A 25,595-nucleotide genomic window follows, 5' to 3' on the forward strand; every position below is an offset into this window, starting at 1 on the left:
GTGATACACTCACAATAGTTGCTTTGTATCCAAAAAGCTGCGTTAACTTAACATTTAATTGTGCACCCTACAACCAAAACCAATCATGGTGTTTGATCAGGGCCAATGATGGTGTAACACATCTACATTTTGGATGTATTCCTTCCATGTGTCGGTGCTCATATGCAAACTACATAATTTCTGCGTGACCGACTTTCATGCAATTACTAAAAACAGATCAAACCCGGGGCCTCTGGGAGATTACCAGAGGCCTTCAAAACATGTTCTCTTCTTGCTCATGTATTCACAGTCAGGCGAAAACACTGATGTCAGCCCTGCAGAATGCCGGCCTAATCCACGGCTCATACTCCGGTTTTCAGTTTCAGCCCTCTTCTCTGTGTGTCAGGGACAAACCGCTGCCCTCATGAGCACACATGCATTAACAATTGCGCTTTCTTAGCCCTCTACCTGCATGCTGGTCCTCACACTTCAAAGCAAAAGCCCAAAAGCGAAGCAAAGCGAGTTCTGCTCCCATTCATCTTCCAGTATCTGTGACCATCGGGCAGATAGGGGTGTGTGTTGCAGACGTAATAGGACCGCTGAGGTCTGCCTCAGGTTGAAAGGCTTATCTTCATTACACATTTTAAAACAAATAAATAAACGGGGAAACATTTCTGTAGTGTTTTTATCTTTAGAGATTACTTTCTTTTATGTATATCTATATTTGCCTTGAAACAAATGTTGTAAAAGACATTCGACTAGGCCATTCTATAAAATTGCCTTTCTAAGCACTCCACATAAACACTTAATTTTATTGTGAGTGAAACAACTCGTAGCAATGCTGTCTTCATTTCTAAGCCTTGAGGGGTTTAGTGAGACTCACAGTTTCCACTGGTAGACGGTGACAGGGGGGTTAGCCTCGGCCTTGCAGGTCAGCTGAACATTCTGACGGTTCAGGTACCAGTTTGCATCAAAGCCCTCGATCGTCACCTCGGGTTCATCTGCAAGGAAGGCACACCACAGTCAGGTCAGCACCTTACCACATCATCCCAAAACACTGTTGCATCATTGCACCACTGTCACAGCAACTTAACTAGTGTTTACACTTTTAAACAATTTCACCACACACAAAAAGAACGCTGTACTTGGAGGTATATATATACTTATAACAGGACAACAGAATATTCTAACCTGTGGTGCATAGGAGAATGACATTTCATATAAAAGTCCTCCATTGTTCCATTATCTTTCTTAATCATTTTGACATTTTATGGTGTGAATAATTAGGGGGAAAAAAGGGGAAATCTTTTTGTAAAACGTATATAAAAAGTATCCCAACATGTTCTTAGTACTGCATACTTAGCAGCACATGTTTATTTGTTTTCTTGACTTGTCTAACTGGAAAAGGGTCTGAGCTGTGTTTTGCAAGCGGGCCTTGTTTACTGTAAACAATGGTGAGCGGTTTACACAGCAGGAAACCAAAAACATAATTTCATAAGAACATTAAATCCAGGTGAAGATAACCAACCTGCTCATTTAAAGGACATTTTTTTTTTTACATCTGTAAAAAACAAACCTAAAACTTTCTCAATAGGGCAGTTTTAAAAGAGCAGATTCTTACACTGCACGTTGAGCACCACGCTCTCTGTGATCCTTTCACTCCGGTACGTCACGATACACATCAGCTTCTGTTTGTGGGTCTCGCGGCTCGGCACCACCACGTAGTTGCTCCTCACCGTCACAGTGCCATTTTGGTTGCGAGTCTCCTGGAAAGTGGCTTCACCCTTCAAACTGGTGTCCCATTTGATCACACTTGGGGGCTTCCCATTGGCCGATATACAAGTGGCGACAGTCATCTTGCGCTTCGTGGACCTGGCCACAATCGTGGGGGTTGTCAGGGTCATGCGTGTCGTAGGCCGGGCTATCGAGAAGAAAAGGATTAAACAATCAAAAGGAATTGAAGTCAAGCTCATTAAACAAATATTGTGTGCTTTTTCCTTCAGTTTCCATCTCATTAAAGTGTCTAATTGTGTCTACTATCAGCCTTTTGAACTCAGAGTAAAACTAACTAAGGGAATGAGAGATGGAAACAGTGTTGTAAATCAAAACAGCAATGTTTTGCCTCTTGCCTTCTCAAAGCCGAAGCAGTTGTCAAAGCTCTCACAGTTGTAGAACCCACTTTCCTACCAAATTGCACAATCATCCAATTTGAAATCCTTTGTGAGTTGCCAATTAGCAATCTACTCTTGGTACATCAAAAGGCAGGCTTGAGCTTGAGCGAATGCACAACTGAAAAGATAAGCCATGAAGAGGCCTCTTTGAACGCTGCCGGTTGGTATCAACACACAGGTTCCTCACATTCACTGAGCCACAGAAGCCTAAAAAGACCTGGGAGGCTCAGTGACACAAAAACGGGGACTCAGAGCTGACAAGAACCCCCGGCAACAGGGACTACTTAAGCCAAGTGCTTTTTCTTTTACTGGGATTTAATGGAAAACACAGCAACACTTAATTTCTAATTACATCCCTAATCAAAGTCATTGTACAACCTTTTCAAAGCTGCCTCTTGCCAAAGTAAACTAAGTCCCAGACGCTCCTTTGTTTCCCACTAGATGAGATTATTCAAGCCCAATGACACACTCTGAAGTGGCCTTATTGATTTCCGTCTCACCTGCCATTTTTATTGACTGCTCTCTTCAGCGGTATCCTATTTTATAAAAGCCACATGAGCCAATCTGGGACTGGTGTTAAATGACACCCCAACAATGAACATGTATACACAACAAGGTCCTCAACGGATAGACGTGTTGGGTGGCAATGGTATTAACTGTAAACAACTTGATTTTAGCAGCAGCTCCAGAGCAGCATCTGGTTTTTAGTTTTTCCAAAGAAACTCAACCTACTTTACAACACTGCCTGTGGCGATGTCACACTGAAGAGCAGAGCTGTGAAGGTGCTTTCTTTTTGGCTTTCACTAAGGGAAGTAGTTAGTTTGACCCTGTGTTATCTGATTTGGAACATTTTTCTTTTTGTGCCTCAAGTCGAAGATAAACCAAATGTAGATGACAGCTTTTATATCCCTCTGACTTCTTATCATGCCAACAATAAGAATTTCAAGGAAATAACTCCTTGGCTAGGGTGCACAACCTAACCTTCTCTTTTTTGGCTTGACATGTGATGATATCTGTCTTTCACTTCCCAAATGTGTTTTCCTCGTGTGGAAGCTTTATAATGACTAATTGCTGACTAAGGCACATAAAAACCCTGGTTACCAACATTAAGAGGTTGTGGTATTGAATGTGGTTACATTTTAGTTTTTTTATTAACAGTGCACCTACACATTTTGATCATTTTTAAAGATGTTTGGTGGCAAACATTCCTAATTAAGTTAGTCATTGAGACAATTCTCCTACTTTTCAAGCTAAACAACACAAAAAAGCACACTAACAAAATATCATCATAAGAAGGCTGTTACAGTTTGTAACTTACTTGTTTGATAAGGCAGGCATTTACATTCGCCCACAAACGCGCATTAAAAAACCTGTGCTGAATGTGCAACTATTGTGTCAATGAAGGCAAATACAATCTAGCTAAAGAAGAACTGAAATTAGATTAATAAACTTCAAATCTATGCAGGGGGACTTTTGATATATTTTGTTAAAACGAAACTTGCCAACTTGCTTCTACGAAATGGGAAGTTGTAGCAAACCATACGAAAGCGTTTAAATCATGGGAACACCACTGGTAGGGTATTGGAATATTAACACGGTCTCTTCTCACGAACGGGGTAAACATGTCCACCCTTGAAGGAGGCATTGTTCTTCTCTAAAATACTATTAAATGCTATTATTGTAACATATTCAACACCATTTCTTACCAAATACAGTGAGATTGACCGTGTTCTCCCTGTTTCCTGCTGGAAACGTGGTGTACTCGCAGATGTACGCAGCTTCATCAGACAGCTGCAGGTTGGAGAACACGATGGTGGTGTCCTCCAGCGAGGGCGTGCGGTGGCGAACGGCCGCCTGCTTGAAGGTAACGCGCTCCTTAAAGGGCGGCAGGACTGACACGCCGAGGGCCGGGTTGGCTATGGCCACGTTCTGTTTGGTGCCGTTGAGGAGCTTCTGCCAGGTGACTTGAGAGATCTTGACGGGAGGGTTACTGTTGATGAAGATGCAGCGCAGTTCAACTTGTGATCCCACAAAGCCAGACTTACTGGAGTCCATCTGCACCATCTGCCCGTCGCCAGCTAGAAGTAAAAGAAAGAGACAGAAAAAAACAACATTTAATTACGATTAACAAGTGTCCAAGACCAAGCAGAGCACTCGTCAATAGCAAGTACATGCACTGAAAGTCAACGAGTCAATTCAGCCTCCTAGGTAGCACATGCACGCACAGTCAAACAAACTCATGGATTGAGCCACACAATACCCAGTATGCTACAAAAGCAACGTCGGCACCCTTTACATCATTGTAAAGGGTTGGTACATGGAGGTTGCATGTCAAAACTCAGGGGGTTATTAACATAATGGGCACTTCTTTACAACCCTGTCTTTGTCCATGGGGGTACTGTAACTGATGAGATGGAAGGACCGAGCGAGAACCAATGCATCCGTAATGAATGAGTACAAGGGCAGTGAGTTGGAGCCAAGTCATCGTGTGCTGCGACGCCCTGCCACCTACCCCGCAACACTCCATTGTAATTTTAATTACTTTTTACTCGCAAATACTTCAATGAGTGCCTGGAGCTGCTATTAAAGAAACAATGCAAGAGTAAGCACTCAAAACATACATATAAAAAACACTAGCAATTATGCCCCTCTCCCCAGCTAGGGGGTTTGGTAGAACAAAGGGTCAATTAGCAAGGATGGACCTTCTTTAATCCCGCTTGTGGTTTGGTCTTTATGCATATCTTGACCTTTAACTAAACTCTAGAGAGTAAACCTCTGTTCCTCATGTCCTTTGGCTTTATGTCTTGATGCATTGTGTGTCGACATGCTGGCATTAGCTGTGCCTTTCAATCTGCCTGCCTTTATCTAGTGATTCACTAATTGACAGAATATAAAAGGATGATGATCATTCTGTGTTATCTGTTAAGCAAATATACTAAACATTTGCTACTTTTAGCCTCTCAAAATTGAGGATCTGTTGTTTTCTATGTTTTTCATTTAATAATGATTAGTATGACCATTACAATTAATATTGACAAAAAACATGTATTGCCCTTTGTTGTTCCTTTATTCTGAGTCTGCAGAAAACCAACTTCCACTCACACCTGGCCCATGGTCTTAATGATAGCAATCTGAACAGATTTGTCGTTGGACTGCAGCTTCCTGTTGTCTTCCTCACATCTGTTTTACCTCAGCCTCTGATTTATGTTTCTTTCCAGGTGAGGGCTGATGATGTCTCATTCCCAGGTCAGACAACCCTTGGCTTTTATTTACAACCAGTCACCACTATAATTATCTCCTATGGATAGAATAGGACCCACAGGAAGAAAGACAGAAATTCCTCCGTTCATCACACTGCACTCATAAAGCCAACAGTGAATAAAGTCACAAACAGGGAGAAAATATGTTGTGGCCTCAAGTGGAGGACTGGGACCTACCTACACACATGGCTCACAAACAGAGAGGCTCTTTAACGCTGAGTAACTGCATCACGATGATGGATAATCGCTGTGTTCAGAGATAAACCTTCCACAGGGGGCTTTAAAATGTGTAAGAATACATATATGTGTACACCCACAGAATACAGTATCAGATGTAGTCGAACTTCAACTTTACATGAATCTTAAGCAGACAGGGGGGGGGGGGGGGGGTTTCTAAGCAGCGGCAGCGATTGTAATGAAAATGTTTCCAGTAAAAACTATAGGTAGCCATCTGAAGGACACGTACATGCACAAAAGAGAGGACATATTTGGTTTCCTATTATGTATAGTTGAACGTATTTCTTTCAATCTTTCACAGCAAGGTCCACGACTCTCAAAAGCAGAGCATTACGAGAGAAAGGGCATTGCTATAGCCTCCACTCGAGCACAGCCTTCACTGCCTACATCAAATGATATAAAAAACCAAAGTGACAACCTTTTGAAGTTACTGAGTTCACATCATCTTTCATTTCCTTCGGACCACATCAGCGAGACCCTCTCTATAGAGATTTAAACTTGGGGGGCATTTGACGATGACAGATTGATTTACTAATACAGTTTGACAGGGAGGACTGGCAACCTTGTCATGTGTACCTTGAGGAACACCTGTGTCCTCATGCACCGCAGGGCAATTCTTCCTTCTATTTTATCACAGCTTAGATTTCCAGTCGTGGCAGCTGTACTGTGATATGTGTTGAAATAGCAAACACAATTTACTGTGCGGCGACACTAGTTAAAGTTTAATCTTGAGTTGGATAGAAGTGGGGGTGGGAGGGGACCGTAAAGCCCTCATAAATATGTACCTGGCCAGATCTCACCCACTTGAATGCTCAAACAATAGGGCTGGCTTTGTGAAAAGCTCCAGCCCCTCCCGTTCTCCCTCCCTCCTTCCTTTCCTCTGCCCTTCCTCCTTTGAGTCAGATGCTCCCCACTCAGATTGAACCAAATAAACAGCAGCTCAGGCAAATGGAAACCAGAGGAATAGGCATAATTACACAGCCACAGAGCCTAAATCCCCTCCGTGAAGGACCCCAGGCGCCCACAGGGACCCCTTTCACTGAAGAACCAAGGAGTCCTTGGCTGAGCTCACAGAATAAAGCTGTAATTACAGACTACACCACAGAGCGGCAAAGCCATAGAAGGGCAGAGCCACATGCAATAAGGTAGATTCTGTGAGGGGCTGTGAGAGCCAGTGATGCAGAAATAGAGAGAAGAGAAGGACACATAGTCAGATGCAAAACAGCCAGAGAGGAAGGCGGAGCATTAGGGAGATTTGTAGGTGTGCTGTGGGGCTGGTGGGTTTTGTCGCTTGTGCTGCTGCTGCTTTGTTCTAACCCTGACAAGAGGGGGGGCAGTCATGCTTTAATACACCTGGGGCTAGACATTGCCTTGAGAGTTGAGAGAAAGAGGAGTCCTATTTCTGGAAGGAAGGCAACACAAACAAACAAAGTATGGCCAAGTCGCTTGATTCACACCAGGTGAGCTGATTTGGATGAAGAGAGACATCAGGTTTTCTATTAAAACAGCTGCTGCAGCATCTGGCCTTCTGATAGGACGAGGCACCCATGGCCGAGGCACAGAGCCGTTCACACAACATTCAACTGTAATAAGATGTGGCAGAAAGGAAATAAAATGTGCTTTGTGTTGTTTGGGCCGTTTTGTGTCGAAAGCCAGTTGAGTAGCACTTGAAATGTTTTTGCACTATGAAGCCTGATGTACTTATATGATTCTGTTTTCTTCAAGTTTGTATTTTGTTGGTCGAACGCACTTATTGGAAGTCGCTTTGGATAAAAGCGTCAGCTAAATGCAATGTAATGTAATGTTTGCATATATGGCATTGTGGACAATGTCATGCACTATATAACAGCCTTCAGTCTGTGGACAATGCACCACACAATATAAACCTGCATTGGACACTTCACTGCAAAGAGTTCTGATGATTAAAAGAGCTAAGGGCAGAATAAATCAATCATAGATTGTATTACCCGCAAGGGAAAATAACACAGTACGTGAATAACAGATTAAATTATTCTGTAACATATAAACAATGGATGAGGAACATGACATTAACATTTTATATTTGCTTATCGTGTCTGCAGCAGAGAGAGAAACATATCAAATTAAAGTTTCAAAACACTGCATTCATCCATCCCTTTAATCCCATATATTCTTCAGTACAATGTTAAACTAGGGCTTGCTTTACATGTAAAACAATAACATCACTTTAAAGCCCTACATTGAATACCAGGGTGCCTCCCCTAAAGCCTAGGAAGCTTCTTTCCCATAAAACAACTGCTACTTGGCAGCTCATCCCGTAATGGATATGTAACACTAGTGTTCCTGTTTTTTCTTGAGCTGAACTGGCCCGCGACCAACAATATTTCAAAAGACAATGATTGGCTCATTTAGCATTACTCGGGCAAAGTTCATCCAAGAGAAATCCATTTGTGCCTCAGTCAAGTAAAGTTCAGAATAATCATCTCTAGCCACTTAAATGTGAGAAGGCAAAGATCAAATGGGACTCAATGCATATTTTAGAAGAGGCACTCATTAATGTCGTCTGTTAAAAGCTGCAGCGAGCAACTTGGAACACTGTCAGTCCCAAATGGCAGCGAGTCGTCCCCGTTTGGAGTTTGAAAACTTCAAAACCCAGAAAAGGGTGAACTGTGATGTCATTAAACTGGGAAGAAAGGGAATATGTTCTGCTTCCGTTCGACCACAACACTTCTATTTAACTCAGGCAAATAGGTCAAATCTATGACATCTCTGTTTGTATAGATGCTACTGCAGCTCCACTGTGTGAGTCAAGCTGGAACATCAAGCGTATTTTGGTGTAAACATCTTACCAAATGCATATTTAAAGCCCATCAAAACAATACACATCATCCCCTCAAGCTTGATATGCTTTGGTTATCCATTGTTACCTAACTATTGTTACTTACATTGGCTTGAGCTACTTGATAATGACTGTTTAACGTAGTCCTAGTTCCCACGGTGATGGTACAGGCCTCTGTGTTCCCCTATTCATAATCATGACCACACATGGGGGTGTTCAAAGGGGGGAGTCCAAATCTTCTGTCTCATACACACAACAAACATCCATTAGCTGCTTGTTTATTCCCAGGGAGGAACGTTTTTACACTTTTTTATGTCAGTATTTTGGAGATCAACCAGTAGCAATTTGTTGTCGTTATCAACAGAGTGCTTTTCAAATGCTTTATACAATACACGATGGTGTTACTATCCAGGATAACTGCTAGCTATCTCCCTCTGATGGAGGCTTTAATACCTCCAGATAGGGTACTTCATTTAGCAGCAGCAGCAGCAGCAGCAGCAGCAGCAGCAGCAACAGCAGCCGTGTTCTGTGCTGCTCTTTGTTGAGCGTGGCCATTCAGCTCTCTGAGATGGAGCAGTATGTGGCAGACAATTTGTTATAATCTACTCAGACACTGTTTGATGGTGCATCAGCTGGGTCTCTTGGGTAAACAATGGTGTACCTGCCAAACCAGCTCTCTTTACCCTCTTCCTCCCGAGCAAACATTTGACTGCAGAGGCAAGCGAAACGGGAACAGATGGTTAGTAGACCTGTTCCTAATTGTCCACTATCTGGTTCAAATTTGAAATAGTCTTTTATACAACACACTCGTTCATTGAGCACAATGTAACATCTGCTGCGCTGTAAATGTTAATGATTATCGGGAATATTTATTATGCTAGGCAATTTCCCAATCTGGGGATTGCTCTCTGAAAGGCGCTGTTCATTTCATTTGAACTATTCCCATTGGCCGTTTGTTTTTGGGGTAGAAGTAGCACAGTAGTCGTGAGTTTTCCACATGGGTTGGAAAATTACAACTGCCAGGTTAGCGGTGCGTAGCATGGGCCAGTCAACTGTGCGCACCAATTCTCACCTAACGTAGATGCATCCATACTTTTCTGAGGCAGAGCGAGTTTAAGAAGCACAAGCCCACACACGTAAGCCCCTCCAGCAGCTCTAAGGCGTTTCAAATGTCAAGGGGATCCATCAGTTCGTCTACAACGGAGCTTCTCATCTTATATCAGCATAATCATGATTCATCCATGAAAGAAACAAAGGGAAACGACGCACCTCCATTTTGATAGACTATTTCAGAGAAACCAAACAAAGATGGCACAGAGGCTTCTTTTTTTAGTATCAGCTTCCCATCATGTTCATTTTTATTTAACACATACAGTGTGGGTAACATTGCCTGTGGATTTCCTGTAATTAGAGCTTTTTTATTCTGTCTATTAGGAAATATGATAGAAGTAATCTGGGACTTTAATTTGTCTTTGACTGCGGCAATGACAAATAAAGCTGGGCCGAAAATAAAAAAAGGATTTTGCCCTAGGGGTGAGGGAAAGGGAGAGGGAGAGAGTATGGCACGTATCGAGTGTACACACAGAATCAGAGAGCTCTGACCCTCCTCCTGCAGCTTAACCAAACAAGGCCACCACAGTTTCGGTTCAACGACATAAAATAAACAACACTGACGTTACCTGACCACATGGCGAGATGACATCACCCCCTGATACCAGATAGCAAGCAACTGTCAGTAAACAAAAGGCCCCTGGTACAAGTTAACAGTGGGGGGAGTTACCCTGTCTGGTAAATGAATAACTGTAAGCCTTGCAGCGAAACTAAAAGGGGGCAAAACAGGGAACAAATCCAGGTACTGCGAACGTCAAAGTGTGGGATCAGAAATGAGATGTTGGTGCGAGAGCAATAACAGCTAGAAAATACTATACTTTATGAGACAGATCTGAAGCCAAGACACTGGGGAGCACTTTCAGCGCCCAGACAATTAGTCAACAGAGCATCTCCTCCACAGAATGGGCTCAGTGCGCACCGAGATGCGCCCTGGTTATTTTTTCAATAATGCAAAAGTGTTCCTGGGCTTTCAAAGCAGAGCAGCTGTTGGACGTCTTAATAGGAGAGAGCTGATCAATAAATAAAAAGGGGGCCGCAGGGGCAGGCACGCTGGAAGTGATGCATTATGGTCTCAGACAGCGAGAGCCCCGGCGGCTGCAGGTATTGGCTCGAAAAGCACGGATGAGTTAAGGGCTGGGGTGGGGTTGGATAAATGTGATGTAGAGGATTTTGGGGAGTTACGTGGGAGGGTAAGCAATGAGAGTGACACGCAGTGGGTCGGACGCTGTGAGCAGATTATAGCACTCAGGATATTAAAGTGAAGGAGAGACGATGCTGTGCGACACACCTCCCTCGGAAATATCCGTATTAACGCAGGGTGACACTGAGGCTACGTCCACATTTCTTTTAAACAGTCGGCTACAATAACACAAGCTCCTCAAGATGCTTGTGTGTTATGCAACTCTCTTGGGAAAGGTCAGAGAGGATCTGAATGAAAGTCTCCTTAATGGTTTAGTACAATGAAAATGAATATTGATCAACATTAGTTTGACATCTGACATGTCACCTGAAAGGACCAACAAACCATGTATATTACGTTTAGATGCACACATTTTTTTATTTTGTGACTACCTGAAAAAGATCTCTTTGAGTTTGAAATGTTAAACAAATTAAACTGATGAGTTTACGTAATCTCAAATCTGCTGTGATAATCAATGGCGGAAAAATAAAATAAATCAAACATCTATTTTTAAATGTCTATCGTTGGTTTGAAACACATATGAAGTAGAAATGTCAGAAATGTTTTGGCCCACCACCACTACAGTGAGAGGATTTATGGCTTTTTAAACCCTTTGATGTATTTTCATTTTGGACTCTTATTTGGGGAAAAAATGCAGTTTGAATCCATCCTCTTGGTCCCTGTGAACGTTTTCTACTTTTTTCACAGATTAAAGAATTTGCAGAAAAAGGAAGTGATAGAATAATTGGTGATGAAAATAATAATTTGTCGCAGCCCCTCATCCCTGCTGTTTGCCCACTTTGCATGCATGAGTCACTATTAATGCCGCTTATCGAACTACAAACCACAAACATTCTTCCAGAATATGCACTGGACAATGCAGCACACAGGATTATCTATAAGAATGCTTTTGGAGTGGGATGTATAGGACGGGGCTGGATCAGTCTGAGCCAGCACCACAGAAGCACCCTATACCTCTGTTAAGCACTCAGCAAATACAGCATGAAATGCATATAAAATGCTGCCAAAAAGTGCTGAGAAAGAGTCTGGCCCCGGACAACCATGCATGACAAATCCTTCTCTCACACCATCTGTTCCATTGTCCACAAGTAAAGATAAGTCTTGCATGGAGTACAAACACTGAATACTACCATGTGAGCATGCCAAGCACTGTGTTGGATCCAGTATAAAACATTGAGATTTCAGAAATCAGACGAGGCTGAAATGGGACGATCAATCATAAGGAGAAATGGGGTGGAGAGATTTAGCATGCTCAGTGGAAATTGGTGGGAATCCATACACCCCATAAAGATGACCTTTTGAAACTCTCAGTGAAAGCATAGAATATCGTTTTTTGCATCCGACCTGTGTCGACCTTTACTGGAGTGTTTCTGCCTCTTTTGACAAAGGCCAGCTAATATCATACAGGCATGCAGAGGGAAGCCTGGCGGAGGGGGGGGGGGGTTAATAGGTCCGGTATAAGTATAGCGAGAAGCGTTGTAGCATGACCATAGGTTTATTAAACCAAGAAAAAGAGAACATACAAACAATCAATATTTGATTAGAGCCACTTGTGATTTGTGACATTTACACTCTGCGTTAGATTAGAGCGGGCTCCAAAGATGAAACCAATGCTGTGCATATCATACATTTTTAAAGACACGAGGGAATAACATAAAATAACTGGCTGTCATCAAAGTGCATTTCTAATCGTGGTTGGGACCTAAACAGGACAGCAGGGGCAATGTGCACACGGCTCTGCTTGTTTCCGTGTTGCACCAAGCTATTCTTCCCGAGCATTGCCGGCGCAGGCCATTTATACAGCGAGACCATTAACATATAGGAGAGGGAATTCACACTCCAGCTGGAGTGGGCAGTGGGCAGGAGCCCCAGTCTGCTATCAATTAACAAGCACACTTAGTATGTGTCTGACTCATGATCACCATGGGACTCTGACAAACAAGTGTTGTCACAATAGCGGATCTTTAGCGGATTACCAGCCCCGGTATCACATGCAACAATATCTCATGCAACTGAAAACTATAAAATCAACTCACCTACCTAATACTGTGACAAACCGGTCATGTATATACACGCGTTGAAGGAATTAAGTACAAATAAATACGATTATGATTTTTGCCCTGCAGTCACATCATTTAGGCATGGATTAGCATCCTGGTTTCACCACCGGAGGACGAATGTGCACAGTTACTGATAAAGTTAGATATGGTACATTTATTCTATCCCTGGACATGTTATCTTATCTTGTTATGTAAATCATGCTTCACCTTGGTAATGCATGTGCATATTTAACAGTCATGCCTTGCTTCAGTTAAAATGGGGCATCTGCACGGTCGCCAGGCTTTTTGTTCAGGATCATTTTGCCCTGAGTTTCTCTGTAACCTTGACTCTAAAGCTGTGTAAAATGTGACACAAAAGTTACAGTAGAAGCATTAAGAGCAAGTATGACATTGATTGATGCCAACATGTGGTAGGGAAGGCTGAACACGCAATGTTTAAGCAGAAACTGGCTCCTGGCTTTTGCCAAATTCCCCTATTTCATGTGTGTTCTGATCATAAACCTCGATGAAATCCAGCGGTTCTCGGCAGAACTCCGAGACCCGGACTGAACCATTTCCTAAACCACGACCACAGCCTATCTTTCCAAGGCGAGTAAGGCTCCATGTTCCACATACATATAACCGTTGGAATGCTCACCACATCTCAGGACCATGTTCATATTCTGCTGCATGTGCTTTCCAGCTGTGATCCAGTATTGTCTTTCCCACACGTCCCCTAGCCTCACTATATACACAGTACTTTCTCACAGCTCAGTATGTTTCCATACGGCATCTTCCATGCATGCGGGATATTATGATATATCTTGAACCCCAGCTTATATGTCATTCTGACACCTTGCCCATTTATCTTGTATGCCTATGTTACAGCATGGAAAGAATGAGCAATATTGGTGAATGGAGCTCCTTTTAGAAGAAGAAGAAGAAGAAGAAGAAGAAGAAGAAGAAGAAGAAGAAGAAGAAGAAGAAGAAGAAGAAGAAGAAGAAGAAGAAGAAGAAGAAGAAGAAGAAGAAGAAGAAGAAGAAGAAGAAGAAGAAGAAGAAGAAGAAGAAGAAGAAGAAGAAGAAGAAGAAGAAGAAGAAGAAGAAGAAGAAGAAGAAGAAGAAGAAGAAGAAGAAGAAGAAGAAGAAGAAGAATCAACTTAAACGGTTTCTCTGCATTTGACCCATCCTAGTGTTAGGAGCAGTGTGCTGCCATTATGTACGGCGCCCGGGGACCCGTGTAGGGAGCGGTGCCTTGCTCAGGGACACTTCTGTAGCACTTGGTCTTTCCGGGACTTGAACTGGTGACCTTCCAGTTGCCAAGCCAAGTCCCTATGGACTTCGCCACCACCAAACCCCTTTTAAAGACTTAACAAGAACATCAGGGGAGCCAATTGTTGGCACCCTTTTCTTTCTGGCATCTGGGCCTTTCATTCTTCATATGTGACATTATTTTTGATTGAAAGCTTTCAAAGAATACAAGCACTTAAAGGTCTGCACATTTTGAAATTGGCCTTTCAAGAGAGAAGCAACTGGCATGGAGACATAAGTAAAGAACCACAAAGCCACAGCAAGCAGAAAGGAACAGCCTGGAAGCCGAGGCGGGTGGTGTGAGTTACTCAAGTCTCCTCTGGTCGGTGGATGCCTAACAAATGTGTATTGACATAGAGATGTGGTGTATTTTTCAAAGACGTACCTACAAAAATAAGACAGGCCCATCCAAAATGGAAGTGTAAAGAGAAAGAATGGGGGTGGTGATCACAAAATCACTGTGGGTATCTCTCAGTTTCATCTAAAAAAAAACGCTGGAACACTAGGTGGGCTGTGGGTTTGTGGCATGACAAAAAGTCAGGAAATGAACTCACAGCTTTTTCTTTTTTAAATGTTGCTGCTGCTCTTGAAAATCAAGGATTAGGATTGAATGCGTTGAGCCACATATTAAGCGTTGAATAAAACTGAACCCAGATTCTAAGCAGTGGGATCAACAATCACTTGCTTCTAATCTCAATATTTAAGTTTAAAACCTAATACTAAGAAGCATCCAGTACAAATGAACAATAGTTAAGAGAACTGCCAGTGACTGCAGATAACAACGCGGTTCAATGTAATTTCAGTGTGGTCAAATTGTGACTCTGTGCCTGCTCTGTTGACAGCTTGCGCTATTAACTGCAATCACGCCAGAGCCGTAATTACCCTCCGTGTTAAAAAAGACATGCTGTAGTTAAACTTCACAACGTGCCAATTCGGCCTCGTAATGCAGAAGGATGCAGTGAAATGAGCATGGGAGTACGGAGGGCTTTGATAAAACGAAGAAATAAAGTATGGCTGACAAATACTAATAGTGTATTACTATTGATCAGAACCAGGGAAAGTGAAGTAGGCAGTCACACAGGGTGATTCAACAACTCAATTGCGCTGTATTTGTGTTTATTTGGGAGTCCACCCAAAGCTTTATGTAGCCCCCAAAACACTTATATCCTACATAAAATCACTCACATTGACATTAATAGCCTTTGAAATCTGCTGACATGAGTTGGACTCCCGCTGTAGCTGACACCGGGGTCTGTCCATTGGGAGCCCAAACAAAATCGCCGTACACTGCATGTAAGGCTTTTTTTTTTTGCTCAGGGCTGCAGGAGTATTATTCGGAGCTCTTACCCTCAAGTTGTCCTCCCTTCCTGTGTCTATACTGTGGGCTGCTCATTGTTTGACAGGATTGACAAGCTCCCTGGCAGAGCTGATTAAAAGCTTTAAGGTCAAACAAGTGGGACAGATATCGAGCGAACACCTGTCTCCTCGCTGTGAGCCAGTCCCCCACTGGGTGTGTCCTCCATTGGCGCACGATCAATGGCTCCATTAAGACCCAAGGTTTACTTTTTTTCTGACAGCGCTACTTTGGCTTGCAAAGAACCTTTCACCTGGCTCTTCCTCTTTTTACTTCCTTCTGCTTGTCGCCATATCAAAAAATGGAAAGTGTTGTTCTCAGGAGGGGATCAAAAATAGCGGAATAAAATGTAGAGAGACAAGCACACAGAATGTATTCTTTATCCAGCTTCAGACTTAATTTCATCATGGGTTTCCACATCCTGGTAAAAATAACTTTGAAAGCCCGGCTGCTCACTGAAGATTTGCCAAAGGATTACAGATAATTAAAGAGATATTTGAAGTTCACTTGAAGTCTCTCCAAATAAGTTACTCGAATCACAGAGTTTATTGTGCCTCTGCCACGTTTTCTCTCCCTCTCTCTTGCTGTAATCTTTAATAGAAAAACGCAACAACTGGTCATGCTCTTTGGAGTCATAATCCAGAAATGGACATCTCAATTTACTTCAGCCCGAGCTTGGATGATAGAGAATAAAGATACCTGCTCCTATGGATACCTTTCCAATGTCATCCTCCATGGTATAGGCTTTCCACTCAGAGCTTCACAGAGGAGAACATTTTATTCTTTTAACATTGAATCCCACAATAATCTATAAAATGATACCTAATGCCATGGCTTAGGACTTTAAGCGATGGTTGACTTTCGCCAAAAGGTATCTTGAAGCGTTTCCCACAAACCACTCATCAATACTCTCATCTCCAGAGTGTTTCCAGTTTCGGCAGTGTCTGGATCCCTCCTCCATACAGTCACCTAGCAGGTCTATCTTGATATGATTCAGTGGCTAAACACAGAGGTGCATTGTGTTGCAGCTTTTATCACGTAACATGGTTTGTAATCTTGTTTCTGAAAATCAAGTAGCAGACTAACATGGTTTGCACATCAAGCATTATCAAAACAACAGAAGGAAATCATTACTCTTACAATTCAGTGTTTTGCTTCAAAAGCAGTTTGGGGTTATTTATATACTTTTTCAATTATGTTTTCTTTTTTTCAATATTCCACTTATTTCAAATGTCGATATTTAAAGCCGATGTAGCACAAGCGTATGGTGATAGAAGCGAGTTCACACTTCTCCAGCCGTGGTTTTAAGTGTGAAGGTGGGTTTGCAGGAGGAAAAGGGTGAAGTGCTAAATCTCATCTCCATTTGCAGCTCCTCCTTGGTCCCTTCCCATGGATGCATTTGTTCTTGTTATTCACAGGAGTTGGTTTCAAACAAGGTCAGAAAGGACAGGAGTGAAGATGTGGTGCAATGTCCTGAAGCGTGGCAATACTCAAATTGAGTGTGTGGGATCTGTTTTAAGGACATTATAGGACGAGTTTGGCTTATTTACGTACTGAAATAGTACTTAAATAGGTAGTGTCAACACTACATTGAATGTAAAGTAAGATTGTTAATGGTTTTCTATATATACTGATTCAAACAATAATTCTGTATATTTTTTGCCAAATATAAAGCTTTTTGAATAACATGTTATATACTGAATAAACATGAATCATTCTGTCTTTACCAGTTCTGCAGTTTTGACATTTTGCAAAATGATGAGGAAATAAAAGTGAAGTTTACAAAAACATAATGCTGTAAAATCATTGTTGTGTCTACTATGTTTTTTGTGTTACTTGTAATACCCTGTTATTTGTAGCATTACCTTTAATTATTGTCTCCTATAGTGACAATTGGAAGAATAGAAGCAACACTAATTTGTCATGAGTTAAGGATCACACCTTTCCCCTGCAGCCAGGGTAAGTTTATAGCCACCCAGGGAGCACTTACTGCCACCAGGATTATAAATGCCAGTGTGTTCAGCACTAGTGCACATATCTGTTGCCTACAAATGACAGTATCTTGGCTGAAAATATCTCATCTTCTCTGTGCCCTTCACAGATTGCAAGTGTACCCTGTGCTCCCAAACTCACTCACCTGCAATCCCAGCCTCACCGAGCTGGCAGACAAACATTTGAACACAAAGTGTCTTGACAATTGACAAAACTGCATTTGTGCAAGTTACTGCAATATACACTGTGTTGTGCGTTAATCTGTCATGCATATCAGGGTGCTAATTACAGCTACTACTCACTTCAGAATGATGGATAGGTTTAGAGTACAAAAGAAAACAAGGCAAATATTCACATTAATCATTTTATCTCTGGGTCCACTTGAGCCTATTATGAGAGTTTGGATAGCTATAAAGGCTACTGCAATAAAACAACTGAAAGACGTGTCGCTACTATTCCAAGCCAAAACAGCAAGGACGAAAGGTATTAGAAATAAAGAAACATTTTACACAACGGATGGTGATAAAATAAAAACCTTTCACAGCAGTAAAATATAAGTGAACCCATCACACACTGTGTCACTGCCATGGAATACAATCCAATGTATGGATGAAGGCTGAAGGATTTCAATAGTGTCTCTTAAAGCTGCTTTTATCTGTTCCTGCTCGCTGCAACGCATGCTCACAAGCTATAGTGACACATCCGACCCTTCATACATAATAGATGTGTTGGTGTCCATGGAGATGCAGAGGCTCGAGGCTATGTGTTGGTGCAGGGCAGAGACAATACATACTTTTTTTTTTTTGTATCCCAATGTTTTATCAAGCTAGAATGCTTTATACTAATCAGTCGCCTCTCCCAGCGACACTGTTCATATGTATCATGCTAATGTTGTCGCTAGGATTGTTGTGGATGGATGTAACAGAATGAAGGCTAATGTTGTATCTAAATGGTTGCTGCTGAGGTGAGGCTTGCATTTCTAGCAACAAAAACTGGAACAAATATATTACAATCGAGAGCGTGCTGTCATACTCCATCTCGGGGTGGTACAGTATGCAGGATGCTCAGCTGCGGACAAGAAAGCCCTGCAGAGAGTGATCAGGATGGCAGAGAAAACCGTCGGCTGCTCCCTGCCCTCTCTGGAACACATCGCCACCTCCCGCTGCCTCAGCAGAGCTAATAAAATCATAAAGGACAGCTCTCACCCAGCTCTCACCCAGGTCACAGACTGTTCTCTCTCCTGCCTTCTGGGAGGAGATACAGGAGCTTCAAGTCACGGACAAACGGACTCAAAAACAGTCTCTACTTCTGGGCCGTCAGGCTGCTCAACCACCACACATAATGCAATAACCGTAACCATTCTCACACATACACACACTTTAATGCACTTTATATACTATTTTTACATCAATATTTTTAACTATTTATTCCCCCGTATGATCCTACGAAGCTGGTTCTCTTTTTAGTGGGCTAGATCTCCATGGTAACTTATGCTTAGCGGCTAACCTGGTCGGGACCAGGTTAGGTTGCAGGCTAAGAGCTCAACTCAGTGAAAGCACCGCCTGCCAATCAGACCAATCAGAGCTCAGTGTGCGGAGTTTAAAGCGATCAAGTCATATTACAGGAGAAAGGAAATACAGAAAAGCTGCCGTTGCAGGAAAGACGGCCGGCAAAAATCACCGACTGTGTGAACGTGAACATTAATAGAATATCACCTCCATCTTCAGAGCAATCTGACTATTATAACATTAGCGTTAAGAAAGCTTACTTAAATATCTGCCACAACATAAGTACACTGAGTGCAGACGTCGATGTGTCCCATTATCATTCATATCACATCATATCACATCATAATGTATCATATATCTCCTTATCTGAGTCAGCTGAGCCGTATCTGGCCGTGCAACACTCAGTGTCGCATACTGTATGCAGAAGTATTATTTTAAGCAACACATTAAGTTGACGAAACACTCGAGACAAATGTAATTAAAGTCAGATCCACTCGTGTCTTGGACGGGGCAGTGATATCATAAACCTGTTAATGTACGCATTCAAACACTCTTTCTGTTACCAGCTGTATTCACCTTGCAGGTGCAGCTCTGAGGCTTTGATCCTGGATAAAGTGTTTAAGTCATGGATGTTTAAAGTTTAACTTCTTCATATTTGACTAGTATTAAAGTTCACTTTTCATTCAGGAAGTATGACGCTGCGCTGTCAGTGCGCTTCTCCATGTTTGTGATTGGTCGAATGCTCCAAATACCACCCCTTTCATGTGAACGCGCACCTAACTAGATAGGACACGGCTGGCTTGAGCGATCCACTTGATAACCAGCGTCGTAGTACAGTTTAGCGACAGCGTGTTTGTTTTGGATTAGGCCAACCGGCTAACTCAAACATATCCAGGTTAGGTTGAACCAGCTTCGTAGTACAGGCCCCAGGTCGCAGTTGCACTCTGAATCTCGTTATACTCTGTGTATAATGACAATAAAAGGCTTTAACTTAACTTAAAAATGCATATCTATAAACCATTTTTTGACAATGGAGATACTGTGAGACTTCATAACAATAGCAGGTTATTAAAATGTCAGCTTATTGTTTCTAACAAAGGGGGATTAACCAACAAACTAGCATTAATAGCAGATGCATTTAGATTTAAGTGCACTTCTTTATGTATTCCAGCAATGATCAAACACATTTGTTTCCTGAGAGGTGGGAACATGGATGCTGCGCAGCAATTAACAGTGTGTTGAATTCCTATTCCCCAAACAGTTAGCAATTATTACGCACGGCATAATTTTGCTATAGTTTTGAAATGCACTTTACTTTATGAATACAAATGTCTTTTTTTTTTTTAATCCTGTTAATATTGGAAGAGACAAAAAAAAAACTGTTTAATATGTATATATCCATTTTCTAGCTACGAGCAGATCTCGCTCGGCTGCACTAAAATGAAACTTGTTGTGACCTAGTTAGAAGAATGCCACATGACAAAGCTCGCCCGCTCTCCCTGAGACTAGCCAAGCAGAAAGAGAATAATATAATATTTAGCACGGGAATGCGGTTTGTTAGCAGGGCAGCCATGTCTGTGTCCTAAGCCTTGGCTTATTACGTGAAGGACAGACCCTTCGCTCTTCGTTGCAGGTTTCTCCTTTTTGTTAATGTGCTGCCACTCCCCTGCAGGGTGAGCAGGTCCCGACAGGCCGGGGTGACGCTCCCTATCTTTCCCACAGCTCAGCCTTAGCTTGGCTCATGAACTGTGACGGGACACAACTCCAAGGTTGTTTGTGGGTTTTTTGTTGTTACCAGAAGGCAGGCCAGTCAAAGCAGGAGTGTGAAACATTGTTGAACTCTTCTGATGGCTCTCAACCTTCGTATCAGCTGGCTCGGGTGACACACTCCGCTGAACACCTGAAAGAGCCACACTGTCAGGATGTAAGAGTCGCCGGTTGTACAGCCAGCTGCTGGTGATACAAGAAGAAGAGCGTAAACAACGTCTCAAACCTGCCCCGACATGCATTACCTTACACAACTCAGATTGAGTCAGTCGTGTGATTGCAGGAAAACGGACCGCTTGAACTACCTGGGAACTTGCGTCACAGGTCAAATCTAACAAAGGTTGTGAGGGAATGTGTGTGAAGAGATTGCTATACTCTTCAAACCGTTCCCATCACTTACAAGCCAATGTACCTTGACGTTCAAATCAAAATTAGCCTTAAACTGTTTTTTTTGGTGGCTATTCTCTCTACACAACTGAAAAGGTGTTCCTGTGTGCGAGAGCGGTTCTTATTTTGTGCCGCTTTTTCAGCTCTCAGCAAGTCAGAAACAAGTCACTATACTTTCAAGAACTCCTTAACTTTTGCTGAAAAGGAATCCAGCAGCACTGTAAACTCTCGACCTGCCTAGGTCATGGAGCGGCTGCCACAATAGCAATCAGTGAGGCCGTTGTACATTTTAGCAGGGAGCTCGACAAAAGCCCATAGTGGGAGAGCCAAAACCTCTGCATGCTTTTCAAACAAAGAGGCCTCTTAAAGTGCTGCGATGAATTCCCACAAGATGAATTCTTGTTCATGTTACGGCACGGAGAACATATTTCGAACCACTGCTTCTTGAAAAGTAAACTTTACGCAACCTTCTCACTTTATTGTTTTTGCTTTTAACTTTTTATAGGGATAAAACACCTAGTAGTTACAGTAGATCCAATATATTTTTGACAACCACTGTGTTATTATTGCAATCTAACAAGCTGTAGACTATAAAAAGCCAACCACTGGGATCAGCTCCAAACAGTAGATCCATTCCCAATCTCAAAGAAGTCAAATTTCACACAACTGACTGAAAGCAAGCAAGCATTTATGTCGTAAAATGAAAGAAATGCAAATAACTAACATTATCGCTTTTTTCACTTCAAAACAAAGATAAGTAATCATTTCTCTGTGATGGTAGGTTGTGGTAGGAAAAGCACAAAGTAACACAATTATGTTGCAATCTACTGTTTTACTGTATAATCGTTCTTCAAGCTAAGCAAATCATCCCTCAGAGTTACCGCACTCCTCTCCAAATACTCGGCAGGTCTCTAATGGTTTCCTACATCCAACTAAAAAGAGAGGTTACCTAAAACTTTTTCTGAAGTTGTTGTTGTTTATTTGTTAACAGCTAATTTAGCAAACTCAGCATGTGTGGCTGTCAGGGGATTACTAGTCTAGATGTGCACTCTTTGTTGGTTTCACTACATAAACCAATTACAAAATGAGGCACCATGAGAGAATTAAAAACTTTTATTAGCCGTAGGGTAGATGGCGGTATAATTGGATAACAGCTGGACGGCTGCTATCTGCGTACAAAAAGAGGAGCCTGTTCATTTGTGTGATAATGGTAGAGAGGTTGTAGATTAAATGAATATGTTAATGTTGAAATAAATACATTGCGATTTGTTTCGACTGAAATAAAATGACAACATTGTTAGGTAAGCTGCTTTTCCAAAAGTGGTACAGACTCACTTTTTCTGGTAAGACCAGTGCTTTCTGGTAGCAATAGTAGCCAACTTTAGACAGATATTGCAATTAAAGTGATGTTTTGTAGTCAATTTGCTGATTTATGACTCTTGAACTACTGAAACACTAAATGGAATCCTTTACCATTAACCCAGGAGGTTATGTGTCACTTGTGGCTTTACTGACCATTATTCAGAAGTATTAGACAGGCTGGCTTTAACATGGAGTTGGAGTAGCACCTTCCTGTTCATAAATTGTCAATGTATTTTCCCGGACAATAAGTGTGTAATAAAAGTCTGCACAGGTCTGGTCCAGCTGGCGGGAAATTGATGCAAACATGACTTTCATTTGATATCCATAAATATCACAATTATTGTGCAGTATTGTAAATCATAGCAGCTGTGAATTGCATTTTTACTCATTGCTGGAAAACACAACAATGTCCTATTTTATTTTTCCTTGACTGTTGGCGTTGGATACGAAATGTTTAGCTGCCAATGGAAATAAACAGTGAAAATAAAATACACATAGAAATGTAATATGTTGTTGAAGGCTACTGAATATAAAAAAGTAATTATGCAAAATTAAAAAAATGGTTGCTTTAATTTTGAAAAGCAGCTTATACATGCATCTACATTTTCTACAGTCTCCAAATACCAAGAGAGATAAATGAACTGGCAAGAATATAATGATATCCCCGGTCATAAAGTGTGAAAGTGTTTCATATGGAATGCTATACTGATGATTACAATGTCAAAAAGAATGATGGCCTTTTAATCAACTGGGCCTTGGTGTGTCCCTAAGTGATGGGGATCCTGAGTTAGTGAGCCAAGTCGGGAGACTTTTTCGAGGAGGAGGACTCGAGCAGTTTAACAATTTAGGACATGCAGTTGCAGCAATGGGCTCTGTTTAGCTCAGTACTTGTCACTATAAGTAATACAAGTTCTGAAACTGTGCCATGAATTATATAAATCTGCAGCGCTTGGCACTCACGACGCATCTGAGGCAACAATTTGACACAGACTGAGCTGACATTTCTATTTTGGCCACGCTGACGGTTTAAGTAATCAGACATGTTGCTGTCACTTGGTTAATGCCATTAACATTTGTCCATATTTCTTCCTTATCATAACAGTATGCCAATAACTGATTATTCTTTCCTGGAGAGCTGTTGTAGTTCGTCTTCAAAGATCTAGCAGAGATGCCCTTGAACCAGCTGCTTACGGGAAAAAAAACGCCACATTAATGCAGACTTTTCAAGATTATGGATTACAGGAAATACTTCCCAGTGTTTTGCACATCATTCTGAAATGAGTAGAATGTTTTACATGCAGTTCATGATTCGGTAAAAGAGTCATTTAGACTCAAACAACTTCAGGTTGGATTAAAGTTGGGAAAATAAGGTCCAACTCTATTTAGAATGAATTGACCTGAAACGGACTGCTTCTAAACACGGGGCCTCTAATGAATAAAAACAACGGGCGGGGGATGCATTATATGTCATCTTGGCAAATTATTCAATATGCTCAACCCAGAGCATGAATAAAATAGCAGTTCAGCAATATTGCGGTTTGTGTCCTCTCCTTGAGGCCACACTGTCCTTGGTTGACCTTGCTCAGGCAATCATCCTGAGCTTTTACTCTGACATGTTTATACACTATATGGCCTGAGTCAAGTAGCAGACCCTGTGAGGAGCGCTGACAGGAGATCCAGAAACAGAGAAATGAAGATAAAAGGCCTTCTCCAACAGTTGAAAAACCCAATAACTGACAGAGAAGAAAATCTTTGTTTTAATTTGTCATTCACACATCCAAAACAATGTCACACATCTAAGGGTACGAGGAATCCTTCGACTGTATCATACAGTACTAGCACAAAGAAAGAAGTCAGAGGAGATTTGCAAGAAAGACAAGGGGATACACAAAAATAGACAAACGGCGGGATAAGAAAGACCGAGATGAGCACTTTCCTCAGAGATTCATTTCATCAGGCAGCGCTTCTATTCGCTGTGCCTCCTTTGTCTCGTTTTATGTGTTTAGCAAGATACTGCACTTTTGCGACGCCCACTCTGTAAATAGAGAAGTTCCTGATGAAAGAATCTGTGTTTGGCAGAGTGGAATGAGAGGGATAGTAAGATCGACCGTCCTTAAATAAGGAAATTCTGAGGCGACTTACACCCATGCATCTGTTAGGGGATTTAATTGACATTGACAACACCGTGTTTCTCCACAAATAACTGTGCAATAGCACTACTTTAAAGTGTGTACCTGAGATGTGCTCATATGTTTCTTGGAAATAATTAACCAGCATGAAAAAAGCAAAATTGATTAAATAAATCCTAGTCAATCAGACCATAGAGACAAATTATTCAATTAAATAAACGTATTGATCAGTCGACAATATCTTTGGATGATCCTTAAAGGAAACATACTGTTGGTTTAAGAGGGATATAATATAGTTTCAGACCATAATATAAGAAGAAATGCATTTATTCCATTCTATTTTGCCTCTTGAAATCAATACTTAACATGAAACAAAAAAGACCAAGCTTCGCACTAAGTGCATTTTAGGACGGTGCTGCAGTTTCCCCTGGGTAGTTCTTAAAAGCCCCCAGAATCCATGTTGCTCTGCTCCTGCACTTCCTGACATACCAAAGGTCAGTCAAGGTTACTGAATTGTTCATGAAGAGGACACAAAAGCTTCTTACTGGCCTCTTTTGAAATCTAGAAGGAAATACCCCACCAATGTCAAAGAGGCTCAACTAAGTCTAGATTATTGCTTTTTCTTCCCCACATTTAAAGCAACATGGAGAAAAGGGAAAGTGGAACCAGGAGGTAGAGGACAGAGAGCAGGGAAACAGCTGGGTTGCCAGATCAGTGAGAGAGGGATGGGATTGTTTTGTCCCAGCGATGCGGTGAGGGAGAACCAAGCGTGTAGTGCATCACATTTTCATATGAGCATCAGTGCACAGCTTAGAACTGCATTATGGAACCAAAGCAGCAGAAAATATCCTTGAGGAACAGCTGAATAAAAATGTGGCTTATTCATAGACCATGATGAGAACACAGCTAAATGATTGAATTAAGCTAATTAAAAGCACAGTGAAGGGCCATCAAGCAAAATGTGCGTTTA

General features: G+C 41.8%; 1 protein-coding gene across 1 annotated transcript in view; it reads right to left on the reverse strand.

Moving 5' to 3' along the window:
* Positions 1-25,595, reverse strand: part of nectin1b (nectin cell adhesion molecule 1b) — an 80,698-nt gene that overhangs the window by 19,060 nt on the left and 36,043 nt on the right. The window contains exons 2-4 of the mRNA XM_034098000.2: positions 3,857-4,228; positions 1,601-1,900; positions 863-980 (exon numbers count right to left, since the gene is read on the reverse strand). Of these exons, the coding sequence (XP_033953891.1) occupies positions 863-980; positions 1,601-1,900; positions 3,857-4,228 (790 nt within the window). The remainder of the gene's footprint in view (positions 1-862; positions 981-1,600; positions 1,901-3,856; positions 4,229-25,595) is intronic.

Source organism: Pseudochaenichthys georgianus, chromosome 13 (genome assembly GCF_902827115.2).
Source record: "Pseudochaenichthys georgianus chromosome 13, fPseGeo1.2, whole genome shotgun sequence".
NCBI lineage: Eukaryota > Metazoa > Chordata > Actinopteri > Perciformes > Channichthyidae > Pseudochaenichthys > Pseudochaenichthys georgianus.